At 46.8% G+C, this 20,333-nt stretch overlaps 1 protein-coding gene across 2 annotated transcripts in view; it reads left to right on the plus strand.

The window, feature by feature from the left end:
* The first annotated feature begins 1,247 nt into the window (after window positions 1-1,247).
* Window positions 1,248-20,333, plus strand: part of LOC118016231 (interferon-induced transmembrane protein 3-like) — a 19,320-nt gene continuing 234 nt past the window's right edge. Inside the window, exons 1-2 of one of the 2 annotated variants that reach the window (XM_035013681.1) lie at window positions 1,248-1,686; window positions 2,248-2,319. In XM_035013681.1, coding sequence (XP_034869572.1) covers window positions 1,438-1,686; window positions 2,248-2,319 — 321 coding nt within the window. In that variant the 5' untranslated portion in view covers window positions 1,248-1,437. Of the gene's footprint in view, window positions 1,687-2,247; window positions 2,532-20,333 lie in introns of those variants that run through there. The other variant, XM_035013680.1, reaches the window with a different exon arrangement.

Below are 20,333 nucleotides of genomic sequence, written 5' to 3' on the forward strand. Positions count from 1 at the left end.
TTAATGATCTATTTTATTTGAGCCAATAAATTCAAAATATCTCAACATATAATCAGTAAAAAATATTATCAATGAAATACATTATATCTTATCAGATTTTTTTTTCTCATCAACCCTTCAAAATGATGGGTGTTTTATACTTACTGCACTTTTCCATTGGAACTCACTCATGGCCACAGTCAGGCCATGGACACAGCCAGCCTGGAGCCCTCAAAGGAGTGGGGGCCAGCCAGGAGGACCACTGGAGGGGCAGTGAGGAGAATAGGGTCACCAGGTATGGCCACACAACAGGACAGGGAGGAGGCACTGGGGGCCTGGAAACTCCAGGGGAGACAGGGGACAGACCCTGGCCTGGGGCCACAAGAGCAGAGCAGGAGGGACTGGAGGGATTGGACATTGCACAAGGACTGGAAGAGGAGCCAGGCCTCCCTAGGCATGCTTTCTGGTGTGTGAAGGGGCGGGCACAACCATCACGGCAACTCCAACACCGGGCCTGCTTTACCTCAGGTGGAACATTTCTCTTGCTCTGAGGACCCCATCTTTCCATGGGGGTGGATTGTGGTGAAAAAGGAAATATTGTAATTTCCAGAAGGAACTGGGGTGGGGCAAGCCCCTTCTGAGAGCTGACTTCCTCCCTGTGTGCTTTCTCTTGACCCTTCCCCCCAAGATCCTTGGCTGTAGGTGACCTGATGGGGGCAAGAGGGAGGGAGGAAAGGTGTGGGTGCACAAATACGCCGGCCCTGTGCTCCCAGCTGCTGCCCCATGGCCTGGAGCCTCCTGCCTCCCAGCACAGCCGGCTCCTCCCGACACAGAGCCCCCCGTGGAGGCTCCCGGGGACCCTTGAGAGATGCTGGAGGCTCCTTCTGGAACAGGTACACAGACTGCGGCGTCCTGACCTGCAAGCACAAAACACCGCCCCTGTCCCGCCCCTTACCCCCAGCATGGACTTCAGAGCCAGCGAAGGTCTACAGATTCCAGACAGGAGGCCTGTGACCCCTGTGGTGTGGGCTTTTGGGTGTAGGAAGCTCTCTCTGGGGGCTGCAGTGTGGAGTCTGGCTGAGGGCCTGAGGGGCCTGCATGTGGGCGGTGAGGGCCTGCAGCAGGCTTGTGCCTGGGATGGGGGCAAAGGTGGGGAGACTCACCTGCCAGGAAAAGTCCTCAGGCCCCACCCTCAGCCCTGAACGAGGAGCTGGGGAAGCTGAGGCAGGAAGCCTTCCTGAGGCTACAAGCCCCCCTGAGACCTCAGCCCTCCCACCCGCCCGCACTGGTGTAACCTGACACTCAACAGTTGGTTCCTCCCTCCTACTCCCAGCCAATTCCCAATTTCCCTGAACACCAAAAAAGGAATCTTTGGAGAAATCGAAACTACTGGGGAGGGGAGGGCCCGGAGCACGATCCGGCATCCACAGCCACACCGCAGGTGCTCCATCTCCCACCATGAGCCACAACTCCCAGCACTTCTTCCTGGGCGCCCCCCACGGCGTCCCCCCGACCTACGAGATGCTCAAGGAGGAGCACGAGGTGGCTGTACTCGGGGCGCCCCAGAGCTCGGCTCCCGTGACGACCACTGTGATCAACATCCGTAGTGAGACAGCCGTGCCCGACCACATCGTCTGGTCCCTGTTCAACACCATCTTCATGAACTGGTGCTGCCTGGGCTTCGTGGCCTTCGCCTACTCCGTGAAGGTGAGGGGGTGTGGGGAGGGACTCTCCCAGAAGGTGCAGTGAGCCTGCGGAGGTCCGCCTGCCCACAGGCCATGTGGGGTGTGGGGAGCCCTTGTGTGTGTGTGTGTGTGTGTGTGTGTGTGTGTGTGTGTGTGTGTGTGGAGTGAAGCTGCAGGAGGGGCCGGGGTTGGCCATGAGCAGCCTTTGTCCCCAAGATTCCAAGGACGTCCCCTACTGACCAATACTAGAAATTACATCCCTCAGATGCACGTGTGGCTCCGAGGCTCGCCCAGAAAGAACAAAGGAACTCACAGGAAACTGCCTCCCGGTGGGGTGTGAGGCCAGGGAAGGGGCCAAAGCAGGGGGAGGACAAGGCCTGGGGTCTCCTGAGAGGCTGAGGAAAGAGATGCAGGCCCCAGGAGGGAGGGGCCCACGGGGCACTGTCCTGCTCAGCCTCCAGGGAATGGGGAGGGTGAAGGGCGGGTGGAGACTGCCCTGGGCAGGGACCAGCCGGGGGGCACCTGAGTCCCAGGCTCTCACCGGGACCTGGGCCTGATCGCACGCTCCATCTCTTCTCCCCAGTCTAGGGACCGGAAGATGGTGGGTGACACGACTGGGGCCCAGACTTATGCCTCCACCGCCAAGTGCCTGAACATCTGGGCCCTGGTCTTGGGCCTCCTTCTGACCATCACGTTCATCATTGTTTTGGCCACTGGATCACTGATGATTTCCCAAACAATTTCAGAGATGATAAAATATTATGGAGGGTACTAGTAGCTGCCCGTGGCCTGAGGCTGTCACCTCTGTCACAGCGTTTTATGTACATGTCAGTCTGCCATTGTAGTCAATAAAGCACTTTTGCGTGATGGTGCTGTCTTTTCACCTGGGGAGGGGCCCTTTGAGATTCCCCACCCCGCCCCTGAGCCCACATCGTCCCTCACTGCCCACCTGTACCCTGCTCTGTGTTATGCGTGTGGTGGGTGGGCTTGTCCTGAGGCCTTGCATGTATCTGGCCTCCAGCTGGGGCAACACACGGAGGATGGTTTCAGGGAGAGGTCCCTCCTTCCCAGAGGTCTGAGCCTTGACCAAATGGGTTCATTTGGAGAAGGGTGGCACTGGGTCCAGAATGTTTTTAGCTTCCAAGGAGCCCACTGGCTGGGGAGAGTTGCAGGGCACCTAATCCAGGGGGTCCACAGTCCTCCTCTGGAGCTGTGTAGTTCCAGTTTTCCTTGCTCTTCCAATATGGGTGTACCCTTGCCATGAGTGGAAATCCTTCTGCCATGGCCTCCATATTGTGGGCACTGTGGATGCCCCAAGGCAGACCCTGCCCACAACCAGCTGGACAGGTGAGGTGTGAGGTGGGATGGTAATGCTCCCCCCGGTCCTCCCCTGTACGCTGGGACCCAAGCTGTGGTTCACCTACACCCCATCCCTGCCCAGAACCACAGCGTCCTAACTCAAGGACGCACCAGGGGGCTTGCGGTACCCTGGGTGGAGGAGGGGACGCTGGCGGATCCGCCCCTCGGCGCCGGGGAGGGACTTGCTCCAGGCCGCGAAGGGGCCGGTCGGGTCAGAAGAGGGCGATCCCCCTGCTCCCCAACCCCAGCCGGAGGGGCAGGGCAGCTCCTCTCCTCCCGGAGCTGCCAGACCGGCTTCTGCCGAGGAACACGTGCGCCCTCCCTACCCTCGTTCCCCACTCTGGACCGACCCCGGGCCTCTCAGGAGTCCTGCCCGTCCGTGTACCTCCTGGGATCACTCCACACGAAGCCGTCTGAGAATATTCTTCCGCAAGGGCTTTTGGAAAAGACTCGGACGCGCCTGCCTCCCCTGGCGCCGGCCGGCTCATCTCCCCCTCCCCTGCCCGGCTGGCCCACCCGCCTCAGCCCCGCCCAGCTCCCGGGCGCCTTGGCCACTAGGGAACCAGAGCCTGTCGTGGGGCTCTGAGGACCGCGGCTGCTCGCGGCGCCCCCCTTCCCGCGCGTCCCTCCAGCGTCCCCTCCTCTAAGACGCGCCTTCCCTGGGGCGGTCCCGCTGCTGCTCACCCTCCTGGGACCCCGGGGATGGGATATTTTTAAGGCTGCCCCTGCTTGTGGAGGGGAGAGCGAGGGGCAGGAGCTCATCCTTGAGCAGTTTTCCACCACGTGGCTGATAAAGTAGACGTCCCGTCACGTGCAAAGTCCACTGTCCCACAAAATCAATGAATAAATTGTCAAAATCAATTTTTTAAAATTGTGGTGAAGCATATATAACATAAAATGTACCTTATTTTAAGTTCTAAATTTTAACCTTATGTAAGTATACAACTAAGTTTCTTCACCTATAAGCTAATTATCCAAAATGTAGGGTGAACGTGGGAGGAAGGATAATGGTAGAATCAGCAGAAACAGACTCTGAGAGATTTATCTGCTACCCTTCTACGTTTTGGTGTTTTTCTGCTTTCCACTCATCCGCTGGTGCTAGGAGAGCTGGAGCCCACACTGCCCCAGCACCCGTCTGCGATCTTCACCTCCACCCAGGATCCAGAGCAAGATTTCAGCTGTCAGCTCTAGGAGCTCAGGGGAGAAGAGCAAGCTCATGCTAATGCCACATGGTGTGCAGGATTAAAATGCTTCCACAGTGTCCAATTACATCAGTTCATCTGGAGCACAGGGGAGAGAATCTAGGAGCCAGCTTCATATCAAGGCCCAAACAAAATGGGAAATAACTCAGATTTTAGCAGTCCCTGAGGAAATGTAAGTAAAATGTGCCTGTGCTCTTCTTGTAGATGGAAATGTGAGAAGGCCCAGACATTGCCTTTCTCCAAATTACTGCTCAGTGCCTGTGGACCATCATCCCCATGGGGCCCTTCTTCAGATTGGGTCCAAATCCCATCAGGCAGGGGGCTGGAACTCCTCCAGCCCTTCAGAGTTGGATTAATTCAAATGTGGACCCTCGTTTCTTTCACACCTGGCCAGAACCACTGTGTCTACTACCACAATACAAGCCCTTTCTGCACTAAATGCAGCCTGATGCAGACCTCCCCTGCCCATGAGCACCATTCCCTGGTCCTCAGTTCGGGCACTTAAGGGTTGGGCACTCCAGGCATGAAGGTGGGGATGAGAGCAGAGCCTGGGAGGCTGCTGTGAGGCCTGGATCGTCCCCATGCTTGTCCCTTGGGCCTTTCTCAGGCCCACGTCCGTCCTGTCTGAGGCATGAAGGGTCCCCCAGCTGCTCCTGCCCCAGCCCCAGTCGGGGGCCCGAGTGTAGCCCATGCTTTGGCTGTGCAGTAAACTGTTCCCTTAACCTAGCCATTCCTCAGAAGTTGTCCTGTGGGCCTCAGTGGCTTTCCTACCTGGAAACATCTCAGAAACCATGTGGTTTTTCTGCTGATTTAGGGTTAGTTGATCTATATACCAGTCAGTGCGGACTGATGGGAAAAAGGAAAAATATTCCTCAAACCAAAGTTTAAAATGTCACATAATAAAACTCTTTGTCTTTAGAAAACCCTTTCTGTTAGCCCTCATCATGTTATTTTTGACTGATTCTCCACCATACTTCCAGAGTACAAGCTTCAGCCAACATGAAGGACAGAGTGGTCTTGAGCAGGTTGTCTTGACCCCATCCAAGCATACCTGGAGGTGCCATTGTAGGATGCAAATGACATTAGCAGAGAGCATCCTCCAAGAACCAAGCAGCACATCTTACAGGATGCCAGTCAGTGCCCAGGGTCCCCCAGGGGCCCAAGGACACACCTGCAGAAACACTGACGGAAGCCTGGTCACGTGCACCTCGGCCCCAGGCTGGTGTCATTCCTGATGGGATGTGGAGCAAAGAATGGACCCACTCTGGAGAGAGAAAATGTTGACAGAGGTTTACCCAACAAAGTGGCATTCATTCCATAATGACCAGCCATGGCGATGGCAGGGCCATGGGACACCAGTGCTCGAGGGAGCTGGTGAACAGTTGGCCTGGGCCTCACAGTCTGTGCGCCTTATCAGGTGCTCTGTCCTGGACATCAGGCCTGGCTACAGGACATGTTTTGGCCAATGGAAAATCAACAAATGTGAAGTGAGCAGTGTTCTGAAAATGTTTATATATGGGGTTTGCCCTCTTGCAACTCTGCTGTAGCCAAAAACATGTTTTAGGAAGGTGGCTTGCCCCTAGGCAGCACCCACACAAAGGCAAAGCCCTGACCACTGACCCACAACACAGCATGCCAGAAGTGCAGGCTTGTCTTCCTGTGCAACAGAGGCTTTTGTTAAGCAGCATTATTTTGCAATAGCTCGCCAAAACCATGTTTAAAAAAAGAAGCTAAGGGGTAGCCGGGGGGCTCAATTGGTGAAGCGTCTGCCTTCGGCTCAGGTCATAATCCCAGGGTCCTGGGATCCAGCTGCACGTCGGGCTCCCTGCTTCTCCCTCTGCCGCTCCCCCTGCTTGTACTCTCTCTCTGTCACTCAAATAAATAAATAAAATCTTTAAAAAAATAGAAGCTAGGATGAAACAGTAAATAAAATGTGAAAAATTAGAACATAAGGAATATAATCCAAAAATATCAATAATTATATTAAATGTGAGTTGATGAAGTACCCCATTTAAAAGTCTAAATAAGTAACTTTAACACCTATACATTGAAAGAAGAACACAACAAGAAATTAAATTAAAGAAATTAAAACATAATCACAGTGTAAATATTTAACACAAATCCCTCAGGGCTGATAAAACCAATTTGATAGGAAAAAAAAAAAAAAACACATGTAAAAGTTCAGTAATATTATCTCACATCTGAACAAAACAATAAGATAATTGACCTAATCGGCTCTACAAACGCTGCAGTCTACATGTATGTATGGGGTGCCGTGTTTGAGATTACTTATACAGATTGACATATACACCCATGGGTTTGTGTATTATAAATATATGATATACTTGAAATCATGGAATTGTTACAATTCTGCATTTGCTAAGGGTTCAGCAAATATAAAACAATTTCAAATATTTAAATAATTGATAGTATGTTCTATGATCAGAGTGGAGTTAATCTAGAAACCGATAATGAAAGATAAAATAAACAGAGATATATAATAATATATCACTCAATACTCAGCTGTCAAGTGAGATAGCATAAAATGAATTAAGAAAATTTGAATTCATGCAGTCTCAGTATGAATAGCAGGTGCACATGTAGAAATAAAATGCAAAGAAAAAAGGTGCAGTTGGGCAGGTAACAAGGTTTAAAGTTTTTAAGGTGCTTTCATTGCCAGGAAATACATAACTAACATATATTGGGAGTTAATAAATCTGAACTACATGGTGCAATCTGTAGGTTAAGCATTTGAAGTACAGGAAAAGTGCGCACACAAATCATAATAAAACAAAAGTGGAATCATGAATTATCTACTCAAAGAAAGTAAGAAAGGGGGCTAAAGAGAAGCACAAGTCAATAATAACATGTCAAGCTTATTTGAATTGAATTCATTGAATGCTAGAATTGATTTAAAATAAAAGGCTTTATTCTTCTTGTGAGACACATATTTTGAGATAAGGATAGAAGAGACCGAATTTTATAAAATGGAAATGATACACCAGGGAACATTAACCAAAAGTTTGCAGGTACACTTATAGTAATACTGGACAACGTAGACTTTAAGGAGAAAAGCACTACCAATAGGATATTTCATGATGGGGAAAAAACCCATCCCAAGACATAGCATATTCAAAGTGCAAAGATATGGAAAAAAAGCCAGATTTAAAAACCAATACCTAAGCCAATACAACTTATCTATAGAAAATCAAAGAATTGCACCAAACACCAGCTCTGAAACCATGCTAGCAAGAAGTGGGGTGAAATATTTACAATGTTGAAAGAAGAAAAAACCCATTTACCTGGAATCCCACATATAGTGAAATTACTCCTTGAAAGTGAGATGAAATGTATTTTCTCAAACAAAAACAAGGAATTTGTTTGTCAGCAGACCTACCATGTAAGAAATGTTAGAAGAAAATTTTCAGGCAGAAATAAAACTATATAGGGACACCTGGGTGGCTCAGTTGGTGAAGCATCTGTCTTCGGCTCAGATCACAGGATGGAGTCCCATATGGGGCTCTCTGCTCAGCGGGGAGCCTGCTTCTCCCTCTGCCCCTCCCTCTGCTTGTGCTCTCTCTCTCTCTGACAAATAAATAAATAAAATCTTTTTAAAAAAGAAATAAAACTATATAGGTTAAAAACTTTAATCTCTATGAAGAAAGTGCATCAGAGAAGAAATAAATGAAGGTAAATTATTTAACATCATGGCTGCTTGAGGCAGTAGAGAGTATTTGGGGCAAACAATAAGCTAACCAGAAAGCTTAAGAGGAAAAGCTGAGGGATGAGACAACCATAGGAGACTGAAAATTTCCAACAATTTTAAAATGGGCAAAGTACTTGAATCAAATTTTCTCCCAAGAAGATGCACAATTGACCAGCAAGCACATGAAAAGATATTCAGCATCATCGGTCACTAAGGAAATGCAAATCAACACCACAATGAGATACCACTTCATACCCCTTAGGATGGCTTTTACCAATAAAACAGAACATAGCAAGTGTTGATGAGGGTGTGGAAAAGTAAGAACCCTCACGCCTTGCTGGTGGGAGTATAAAGTGGTGCAGCTGCCATTAACCCCAACGTAGAGTCGCCATGGGACCCAGCAGTCCCAACCCTATGTGTTTACCCAAGAGGAGTGAAAACATGTCCACCTGGAAGCTTATACGCAGTGGTAATGGCAGCATGATTCCTACCCAAAGAGACGACCCTGAGGTGGAGACAACCCACGTGCCAGCAACAGGTGAAGGGATAAACAAATCATGGTACATTTACCCTCTGGAATATTATTCAGCGTGAAAAGAACAAGTCCTGACACAGGCTACAACTTGGAGGAACCTCACAAACATGATGCTCAGTAAAAGAAGGCAGACACAAAAGGTCATATAGTGTATGATTTTGTTTATGTGATGTACCTAGAATAGGCAACTCCATAGAGGCCTTTCTAGCAGAAGACGGGAGAAAAGGGGAGTGGAGACCAGTTGCTTAATGGGTACAAGATGTTTTTCTGGAGTTGATGACGAAGTTTTGAAACTAGAGAGAGGTGGTGGTTGCACAATATTGTGAATACACTAAATGCCACTAAATTGTACGCTTTTAAACAGTTATTGTATACTATGTGAATTTCATCTCAATTTAAAAACCAAAAAAAGGGGCACCTGGGTGGCTCAGTCGTTAAGTGTCTGTCTTCTGCTCAGGTCATGATCTTAGGGTGTTGGGATCGAACCCCACATCGGGCTCCCTGCTCAGCTGGGAGTCTGCTTCTCCCTCTCCCACTCCCCCTGCTTGTGTTCCCTCTCTCGCTGTGTCTCTCTGTCAAATAAATAAAATCTTAAAAAAAAAAAATAAAAACTGAAAAAAATAAACAAAAACTGCGACATATTCCTGGGGTTCTAGAAGCCAGGCATCTGTGTAGGGCAGTGCTCATGCTCAGGAAAGATATGGCAGGGTCCTGTGCTCTCACCTGTGTGCAAGCAGGAAGTGAGGTGGAGGCAGACTTCTCCTCTGTCTGATGGATTGCTGCTGGCAGGCCCCAACGCGTTCCCAGAGCCGCTTGATAAAGACAAGGACCAGGGACTTACCGGTCTCAGAAGTTTGAGAAATCTCTGTCCAAACATTAGCTCATCAGGGAAGTCTGTGGCCACATAAGACAAAGCAAATAGACTTAACAGAATTACTTCAGAGAATAGTACCAAAAGCAGCAGTAACAATAAAAAAGGGAAAACAGTCCCCCCCGCCGCCCTGGGGAAAGGGTGAATTTGGTTTCCCAAGTTGCTACATTATATTATTTTAAAAGTCCAATTTTTGTGAAAAATAAAAAAATAATAAAAATCCAATTCCTCAGAGACATAATAATAATAAATAAATAATAAATAATAAATAATAAATAATAAAATAATAATAATAATAAAAGTCCAATTTTCTTTTCTTTCTTTCTTTTTAAAAATTTTAAAATAGATCATTTGTATTTTAATTTCCTTTTCATTTATTTTACTATATTTTTTGCAAGTTACTTTCTTGCAAAAAGTGGTTGCTGTGGGGATTAAGATGAGCATTTTAACTTATAATAAACTGGCTTTAAGTAACCCAACTTAATTTCAGTAATATCCAAAACTTTTACCCCTGTGTAGCTCCTTTCACTCCTTCATCTTTTGTGACATTTTCATGACACATTAATCTTTATTCATTGCATATAATAATATCCAATATAAATACCAGATTTATAATGTTTCTTAATGCAGATGTCTTTTAAATCAGAAAAAAAGTTACAAACAAAAATACATTTATACTGTTTTTTATATTTCCAAATATAGTTACTTCTATGGACGCTTATACTTCTTCCTCTGAATCTGAGTCACTGTGTACTGTTCTTTAATTTCAGCCTAAAGAACTCCTTTTAGTATTTTTAATTTTTTTTCAAGATTTTATTTCTTTATTTGACAGCGAGAGAGACAGCGAGAGAGGGAACACAAGCAGGGGGAGTAGGAGAGGGAGAACCAGGCTCCCTGCTGAGCAAATTAATAAGAATCTGATCAGTCCTCAATCATTTAAAACTGATTCCTCTCACGTAATTTATATACAAATTTTAATTAATAACATTAAGGGTAATAACAACAATAAGTACTAGAATTAACTTTATTGAGTGTCTGCCATAGATCAAGCCCTATGTATTTTTTTTTTTTAAAGAGTCAACTTTTCAGGGGCGCCTGGGTGGCTCAGTCAGTTAAGCGTCTGCCTTCGGCTCAGGTCATGATCCCACGGGTCCTGGGATCGAGCCCCGCATCGGGCTCCCTGCTCAGCAGGGAGCCTGGTTCTCCCTCTCCTACTCCCCCTGCTTGTGTTCCCTCTCTCGCTGTCTCTCTCTCTGTCAAATAAAGAAATAAAATCTTGAAAAAAAATTAAAAATACTAAAAGGAGTTCTTTAGGCTGAAATTAAAGAACAGTACACAGTGACTCAGATTCAGAGGAAGAAGTATAAGCGTCCATAGAAGTAACTATATTTGGAAATATAAAAAACAGTATAAATGTATTTTTGTTTGTAACTTTTTTTCTGATTTAAAAGACATCTGCATTAAGAAACATTATAAATCTGGTATTTATATTGGATATTATTATATGCAATGAATAAAGATTAATGTGTCATGAAAATGTCACAAAAGATGAAGGAGTGAAAGGAGCTACACAGGGGTAAAAGTTTTGGATATTACTGAAATTAAGTTGGGTTACTTAAAGCCAGTTTTATTATAAGTTAAAATGCTCATCTTAATCCCCACAGCAACCACTTTTTGCAAGAAAGTAACTTGCAAAAAATATAGTAAAATAAATGAAAAGGAAATTAAAATACAAATGATCTATTTCATATAGGGAAGGCAAATATTGAGGAATAGAGAAAAAGAAAATAAGACATAATACATTTAGGAAAAATGGCAAATCAAAGTCACTTTTACCTTAATAATCATATTAAATGTAAATGGGTAAAACACTCAATCAAAAGACAGAACGGTGGAAGGGATTAGAAAAAGAAAAAAGTGATCCAAATAAAGACAGTCTATAAGAAACCTTCAGATTCTACAACATACATAGGTTGGCAAGATGTACACTCTGAAAACAGTAATCAGAAGAAGCCTGCACTCAAGGGAAGCAAGGGCAAAAATGAACTATTGGGATTTCATCAAGATAAAAAGCTTTTACACAGCAAAGGAAACAGTCAACAAAACCAAAAGACAACTGACAGAATAGGAGAAGATATTTGCAAATGACATATCAGATAAAGGGCTAGTATCCCAAATCTATAAAGAACTTATCAAACTCAACACCCGAAGAACAAATAATCCAATCAAGAAATGGTCAGAAGACGTGAACAGACATTTTTCCAAAGAAAACATCCAAATGGCCAACAGACACATGAAAAAGTGCTCAACATCACTCAGCATCAAGGAAATCCAAATCAAAACCTCAATGAGATACCACCTCACACCAGTCAGAATGGCTAAAATTAACAAGTCAGGAAACGACAGATGTTGGCGGGGATGCGGAGAAAGGGGAACCCTCCTACACTGTTGGTGGGAATGCAAGCTGGTGCAGCCACTCTGGAAAACAGTATGGAGGTGCCTCAAAAAGTTGAAAATAGAGCTACCCTACGACCCAGCAATTGCACTACTGGGTATTTACCCCAAAGATACAAATGTAGGGATCCATGCACCCCGATGTTTATAGCAGCAATGTCCACAATAGCCAAACTGTGGAAAGAGCCAAGATGTCCATCGACAGATGAATGGATAAAGAAGATGTGTTACATATATACAATGGAATATTATGCAGCCATCAAGAGGAATGAAATCTTGCCATTTGCAATGACCTGGATGGAACTAGAAGGTATTATGCTAAGTGAAATAAGTCAAGTATCATATGATCTCACTGATATGAGGAATTCTTAATCTCAGGAAACAAACTGAGGGTTGCTGGAGTGGTGGGGGTGGGAGGGATGGGGCGGCTGGGTGATAGACATAGGGGAGGGTATGTGCTATGGTGAGCACTGTGAATTGTGCAAGACTGTTGAATCACAGACCTGTACCTCTGAAACAAATAATACAATATATGTTTTAAAAAGAAGAAGATGGCAGGAAGGGAAAAATGAAGGGGAGAAAATCGGAGGGGGAGACAAACCATGAGAGACAATGGACTCTGAGAAACAAACTGAGGGTTCTAGAGGGGAGGGGGGTGGGGGGGTGGGTTAGCCTGGTGATGGGTATTAAAGAGGGCACATTCTGCATGGAGCACTGGGTGTTATACGCAAACAATGAATCATGGAACACTACATCAAAAACTAATGATGTAGTGTATGGTGATTAACATAACATAATAAAATAAAATTAAAAAAAAAAAAAGAAGAGGCCTGCACTGGTGAGACGAATTGACAGACAGCACAGACATTGAGGCAGTTATCACTAGGTATAATGGAGGATATTTTTTTAAGATTTTACTTATTTATTTATTGAGAGAGAGAGTGCGAAAGGGGGGAGGGGCAGAGGGAGAGAGAGAATCTCAAGCAGACTCCATGCCGAGCTCAGAGACCACCGTGGGACTCAGTCCCCTGACCCTGAGATCACGACCTGAGCTGAAATCAAGAGTTGGACGCTTAACCAACTGAGCCACCAGGCGCCCTGGTGGAGGGCATTTTATAATTAAGAAGGACCAATTCATGAGCAGGATATAAAAGTTATAAACCACAGTGCAAGTTAGTACACTTCACAGATGGCATGGCTGCCATCATGCATGGTGGAGCTCAGGGGGGGTTATGCTTGTTGTCCCCTAACTGGGATGTCCCTGAAAGGGATGAGCATGGAGGGGAACAAGCAGTCGGGTCAGCACCAGATGCCATGGCCAATAACTGGCCCATCTTCCCATTTTACAGACTTAGGGGCAAAGAACTGAATTCTGCAAATGTCTGGCCTCACAGATCCCTCAAAATATGACACAAGATCACATGTCTCTACACATACTAAATCACAGTACACCTCACGGAGACACTCCTTGTCCCCTCAGGGTTCCAGAGATCTCTGATATCGAAAAGGCACCTGTTTCACTTCTCAGATACACAAGGCCGGGCTCCTGAATGAGTGCTCAACGGGACTTTCACCACCCTGACCCGCCTCAGGCCACAGGCCTCATAGAGTGCCATGAGGAGTCCCTCAAAGAAGCTCAATTTAAATGAAATGGAAGAGGGCGTATTTCAGTCACAGTCAGTCGGATATCAGGTGTGAGTTCTGATTCAGAGTCTGATTTCATTTTTTGATGTTTGCTGATGCCTTTAAGCCTCACTCTTCTCCTCCCTTTCTGCCCCACATCAAGCTGATAGGAAAACCTGGGTGCTCTCTCCTTTGGCACTGGAGGGGAGTTCAAACCGTGCGTGGCAAATCATGCCTTGGCCCCAGTCCCTAAGCCACCATAAAAATCTCGAGCAGCCTCCTTGCTCTGTTCTCTCAAGCCATTTACGGACCTGCTGGGGATCACTTTGCTCTCCCCATAAGGCATCGTTGTGTGAGAAATACACCTCGTCTCAGCCTCTTGGCGGATGTGTAGCCTCGTCACATTCAACATTTGAATCAAAAGTTCTGGGTGGGTGGGGGAACATCCTCATCCTGCTGGGTGGTCTCACAACAAGTACAAACCAACTAGACTTAACATAAGATCACACATTCTTATGGGCACATGACATATTCTTCAGGTGAGATACATGTTAGGCCATGAAACGATTCTCAATAAATGCAAACAGGTTGAAATAGTACAAAATATATTATCTGACCACAATAAAATACAATTAGAATTCTGTAACAGAATGAAAACAGGGAAATTCTCTGCATAACCAGAAAACCAAAGGACAAATCACAAGATAGACAAAAAGCGGTTTGAGATGAATGAAAACAAAACCCAAATGTATGAACATTTCAGGAGGCAGGGTGAACAGTTCTTGGAGGGAACTCCTCCAGGCAGAGACTCCTACACAAAGAGGAGAGAGATGTCAAATCAATACAAGGCCTTTCACTGTAAGAAACAGGAAAGAACAAGGAGCAAACTAAAATGGAAGCAGGAGGAAGGAAATGATAAAGTTTAGAGCAGGCATAAAGAAAACCGACAGAACTAAAAGTGGATTCTTTGAAAACACCAACAAAATTGACAAAACTTCAGTTAGATGGACTAAGAAGAAAAAAGACTCAGATTTCTAAAATCAGACATGAAAGTGGGGACATTACAACCAATTTCCAGAAGTAACAGAATTATAGGAATACTATGGACAGTTGTACACCAACCAGTCAGGTAATCCAGATGAAACACACAAAGTCTGACAGACACACAATCTACAAACTGACTTGAGGGGACACAGAGGATATAACTACAGGAAAAAGGCAAATGACCCGGTTCAGAATGGCCAAGGGTTGGAATAGACATTTCTCCAGGGGAAATGTTCAAGTGCCAGAAAACACACAAGAGGATGCTGAGCTTCCTAAGTCACGTGGTAACACAAGCAAACATCACAATGAGATGCCACTTTCACTAGGGTGAAAGTTTCCTTGTCTTTGACTTTCGAGAGTTTGACTATGATGTATCTACATGTGCATCTCTTGGACGGTTTGACTATGATCTGTCTATGTGCACATCTCTTTGGGGTCATTCTTTGAATTTGTGGAACTTCTCGGACATGTGGATAAGTTGGGATTTTTTTCATCAAATTTGGTAAGCTTTTGGCTATTCTTTCCTCAAATGCCCATTCTGTGCTTTCTCTCGCCTCTGCCCTGGGGCCCCTCGCACCCATGTGGTACTGTTGACAGCATCCCACAAGCCTCTGAGGACCGATTCATCTGTCCTCTGCAGGCAGGATAATCCCAATTACTGAACTGCATGCTTGCTCGCTGACTCTCTTCTGATGGGTCAGTTACGTTCTCAACCCCACAGCTAATTTCTCATTTCACTAGCGCACTTTCCAACTTCAAAATCTCTATTTGGTTCTTTGAAAAATGTTTTCTTTCTTCATAGTCTCCATTTAGTAAAACACTATTCTCATATTTCCTTTTAACTTGTTAGACGTGATTCTTTGGGGTTTCTTGATCATATTTTATTTTATTTTTTTTTTAAGATTTTATTAATTTATTTGACAGAGAGAGAGAGAGAGAGAGCACAAGTAGGCAGAGTGGCAGGCAGAGGCAGAGGGAGAAGCAGGTTCTCCGCTGAGCAGGGAGCCCGATGTGGGGCTCGATCCCAGGACCCTGGGACCATGACCCTGGGACCATGACCTGAGCTGAAGGCAGCCGCTGAGCCGGCTGAGCCACCCAGGCGCCCCTCTTGATCATATTTTAAATCTTCATCTAGTGTGTCTGATCCCTCAAAGACAGCTTCTGCCGAATGTGTCCCTCTGCGTGTGGGCTGTGTATTTGTGATTCTTTGTCTCAAAATCTTAATTTGAAAACTGGACAGTTTAAATTACATGATCTGGCAGCGGTGGACATCAGGCCGTCGGCCCACCAGGCTTTGTCGCCCACTCTTGTTGCTGTTGCTGTTTGTTTAGGGATGTTTCCGCACTAGCTCTGCGAGGCACGTGTTTTGTGCTGGGTGTAGGCACTGAGTTTCCGTTCAGTTACTTTTGTGGTGAGCTCATGTGCGCACAGAGATTAAGTACCTGGAACCAATAAATCACCCAGTCTTTGCCAGGAGGTTTTGGGGGTGGGGAGACACACCTTCGAGGCTCCAGTAATTTGCGTGCCTGCCCTGGTTTTCACTTCCTGCTCATGCAAGGCTTCAAGGTGCCCTGAGGGGAGAGATTGGTAAAATATGTATCTAGTCGGAAATACTTTGTTAATACATTTATGTACATTAAAAATGTATAATCCTTATGGAAAAGGATATCCTGAGAGAGACACTAAGCTAACATGTGAAAATATTAAATAAATGAATGGACATGACTCATGGGTGAATGAGTATAAGGTAAATCCAAGGCCCCAACAGGAAATACCTCCCTCACCTCCCTCTGGACCTGCCCTGAGGTTGAGCCCTGTGCTCGGCGGGTCCTGCGTGCCCATGTGGCCCAGGCACCACCTGGCTGCCCTGCACGGGAAGTCGGTGCCTGGGGCCACGCTCTGTATCTTGCACAGTGATCCAGTCACCTCTTTGGCAGGAAGGGAGCTCAGCTGCTGGAACAGCTGGGCCTTGGGCTGTCCCTGGAGCTGCGGCGGCTCCGGAAGGTGGCACAGCATTTTGTGACCCCAGAATCACATAATTCACCTACCCCCTGCAGCCCCTTCCCTGGGGACTGACAGAACCAATACCAGCAGGAACCACTGGTTCTGATGGAGGCCTGAGACAGGAAGGTGGTGGAGAGGGGTCTGTGAGGCTTTCTCCAATCTGGGCCAGTTTCCACCTGTTTTACTTGGGACAGATGAAAAATTAATCAACTGTGACAAATATTGGTCACCTCAGGCAAGTGAACCCTTTTGGAAATATCTGAGATGCTCACAGGGAGCAGTATCCACCAGACAGAAAACACTCTTGATTTCCTGGACAAAGTCCATGACTCCTAGAGAACCCTGCCTACAGCATGGGCATTCTCACCAGATTCTGAAATTTAACCTGAAGATGAAGACACCAGGTATAAAGCAGGGAAGGGTCAGGGAAGCCTCAGCCTCGGTCTCAGACTCTGAGGAGAGGAGGCATGACCCTCTCCAGGGTGGCCCTCCCTTCACTGAGCCCAGGAGTCTGGAGCTCCAGGTCAGTGAAGCTGTCAGAACACAAAGAAATGCCTCTGATAAACTCTGGGGCATGCCTTCTAGCACGGCAGCATGAGCTGGCCTACTCCCCAGGCAAACCGGTGATAATTATATAAAATAACCATGTAAAGACTCTGGAAATGGCCCCAAAGACAAACAGCCGGTGGAGAAACATCTACTCAAGAACATCTATGAAAATTTAGAAAGAAAGGTCAGAGGATGTGCCATAGGAACCAGGATTACACCCTCCCTGCCCTTCCCTCTCCCCACCAGGTCCTCATGGTGCAGACTCCCCTCCAGACTGAAGTAGCCAGACACAGGGCTCTCTCTCCCTGAGCACTCAGCATTCAGCCGGTGGGCTTTATCCTGGGAGGAGCAGGACTGCATCATTTCTCATCCTGCCGGCCGCCTCTTGCTGAGTCCCAGGTGAGTGAAGTCCAGAGACTGGGGCTTCCTCCTGCCCAGCTCCCGATCGTGGAACAGGGGCTCTGCCTGGGGCTTGAAACACTGAGCACATGGGGACCCTCACTGGTCTTGCTTTGGGTCATGAGATGGAGGCTGTCCATGCTAGGAGAGGCAAGCGGCTTTCCCCTCCACTGAGTGCTCAGCTCCGAGAGGGGAGGGGAAGTCCCTCAGAGAGGTTCCCACCTGCAGCTCCAGAAAACTTGCTCAGAGGTTTTGCTGGGGAAGAGAATTCTGCAGGCCATAAAACGGATAGTCTCCAATCTCTTCCCAAAAAACTGGCTTCATCTACAATAGAGCATGACTTTCAAGCCCAAGGTCACTCTCAGAAACAGTGCAGGCCTTGGTGAAAGGCATTTTGGAGGACAGGCAGGGACACAACGAAGACACAGTCTCAGCTGTAGGTCAGCTCATTTGCAGAAATGAACCATGGAATAAAGAGTCTGAGTGCGCCATCCTCACATCAGAAAAAATATCAAACACTGACATCAGAAAATACTCCTTCAAAGGGGACAGAATTTGACTGGATTCATGTATAGAGCAATTTATACAACAGGGCAGGGTTGAAACACTAGAGTGACCAGTGAACAGTTAGGGGAGTCAGCTGGTTGTGGTCAGGACATCCCTGCCAACACATGGATATACCCTGCCATGCCCGACACTGTTCCTCCCTGAGCTGGGGGTGGGGGTGAGGAGAATAAAACCAGGCAGTAAATATTGAACAAGCAAATACCAACTGCAAGCCCTGGAAAGGTGGAACCAGTACCCAGGATTGCTATAACATACTGTCTAAACTGTGCAGTTTCCAATGAAACTTATGAGCAAGCAAAGAAAATACGGCCCATACTCTAGAGAGAAAGTAGTCAATAGGAACTGCAGGTGAGAGAGAATCAGATGTTGTCTTTAACAGGAAAAGACTCAAAACAGCCTTATAAATATGGTCAGAGAGCTAAAGGAAAGCATGCTCAAAGAAGTGAAGGAAGCCGCGAGGCAATGTTATACAAACCAGAGGACATCAATAAAAAGATAGAAATTATTCTTATAAACATGGAAAATCCGTCAAAGGAAGGGGTAGTCTCTGAAATTTAACAATTCAACACAAAAGGTCTGGTCTCCAGCCTTGCACCTAAAGAGCCTGGAGGTTGTCACTCCCGGCTTCGCAACAGGAGAGCGGATGCAGAAACCGCAAATCAAGGACTCATCTTGGCTCCGTCAGGGAATGCAGACACAGTAGCAGCAGCTCCCAAACTGGAGGGACGGGTGAGAAGAGGGGCTTGCTTGCCAGGAACCCCCAAAGGTACTGACTCCCTGGGGGAGACTTCGGGAGGACCAAGTCCAGGGATAAAACTCCTGCAGCTCAAGGGGCCCCAGCGCGTTCTCAGAGTGAAGAACAGAGAAAAACCCCCTTACGCTTCCGGCAGGGAAGGCACTGCAAGCATTTTGAATTATGCCCAGAGCATTCTGTCCTACTTAGCAAAGACATGGCCTCAGGAAGAGCCCAGCCAGTGTGGGGAAGGGAGACACCCGGTCCCGCCGAGTTGGCCTTCCTGTCCACCCTAAGCAGGGAAAGAAGGGTCTCAGGTGGGGGCGGTCTCCTGAAAGACTGGGACCTAACCCCCGGGTGACAGAATGCAGCCCCCACAGCAGGCCCACACGCACAGAGCTCTGTCCACATCAGAACCTGGTGCCCACAGCTGTGACACAGAAGGGGCCATGCAGCCTGCGCGGAAAAGAGCAGGGCCGCTCTTCAGATAATGAAACATAAAATCCACTACCAGGTACTGAATGGGTGACATACACATTACTAACAGTGGCCAAGTAGTGGCAACAGTTTAAATGTCCAGCAAGTTATTACTGGATGAAAAATGTCCTATATCCATATGACAGAGTATTATTTGCCCATAAAAAGGAAAGAAGTATGGATAGACATTAAGACAAAATTAAGCTTCAAAACATTATTTGAAGTGAAAGAAGCCCCTCACAGAGGACTGCGTATTACAGAATTCCATACATATGAAACTCCAGATGAGGGAAATCCAGAGAGATGCCAACAGATAAAGTGAATGCCAGGTGCTGGGGGACCGGGAAATTGGGAATGAGTGAACAATCCAGATGGGACTTACTGTGTTATAAAAATGATCTGCAATTAAATATTAGTTATGGTTGTTGCACATCAAGAATGTACAAAAAGCCACGAAATGATACACTGTAAAATGGATAAAACAGCAAATTTTGTTATGCATGCTACATGGATTAAAAACCAAGTTCTATAAAATAAGAGTTACATAAATCATAGTAAAAGGAAGTAAAGATTAGCAGCACACAGCCCTTCATCCCACCCTGCTCTAGAGGAACCTGACACTCAGTGGTTGGGCCACCTAGAGCCAGAAATTCACCCAATTACAAAACACCAGGAAAGAGAAACTTCTGAGAAGCCAAACCTACCCTAGACGGGGAGGGCCCCTGAGCAACGTCCCAGCATCGAACCCACCTGTGCAGTCTCTGCATCAGAAACTCACTTCCCAACCCTTCTTCAGTGGGGATACACCTGCTCCTTCCAAAGATGGAGATGCTCAAGGAGGAGCACGAGGTGGCTGTACTCGGGGCGCCCCAGAGCTCGGCTCCCGTGACGACCACTGTGATCAACATCCGTAGTGAGACAGCCGTGCCCGACCACATCGTCTGGTCCCTGTTCAACACCATCTTCATGAACTGGTGCTGCCTGGGCTTCGTGGCCTTCGCCTACTCCGTGAAGGTGAGGGGGTGTGGGGAGGGACTCTCCCAGAAGGTGCAGTGAGCCTGCGGAGGTCCGCCTGCCCACAGGCCATGTGGAGTGTGGGGAGCCCTTGTGTGTGTGTGTGTGTGTGTGTGTGTGTGTGTGTGTGTG

This window comes from Mirounga leonina, unplaced genomic scaffold (assembly GCF_011800145.1).
Source record: "Mirounga leonina isolate KUSES-001 unplaced genomic scaffold, KU_Mleo_1.0 Mir_166, whole genome shotgun sequence".
Classification (NCBI taxonomy): Eukaryota; Metazoa; Chordata; class Mammalia; order Carnivora; family Phocidae; genus Mirounga; species Mirounga leonina.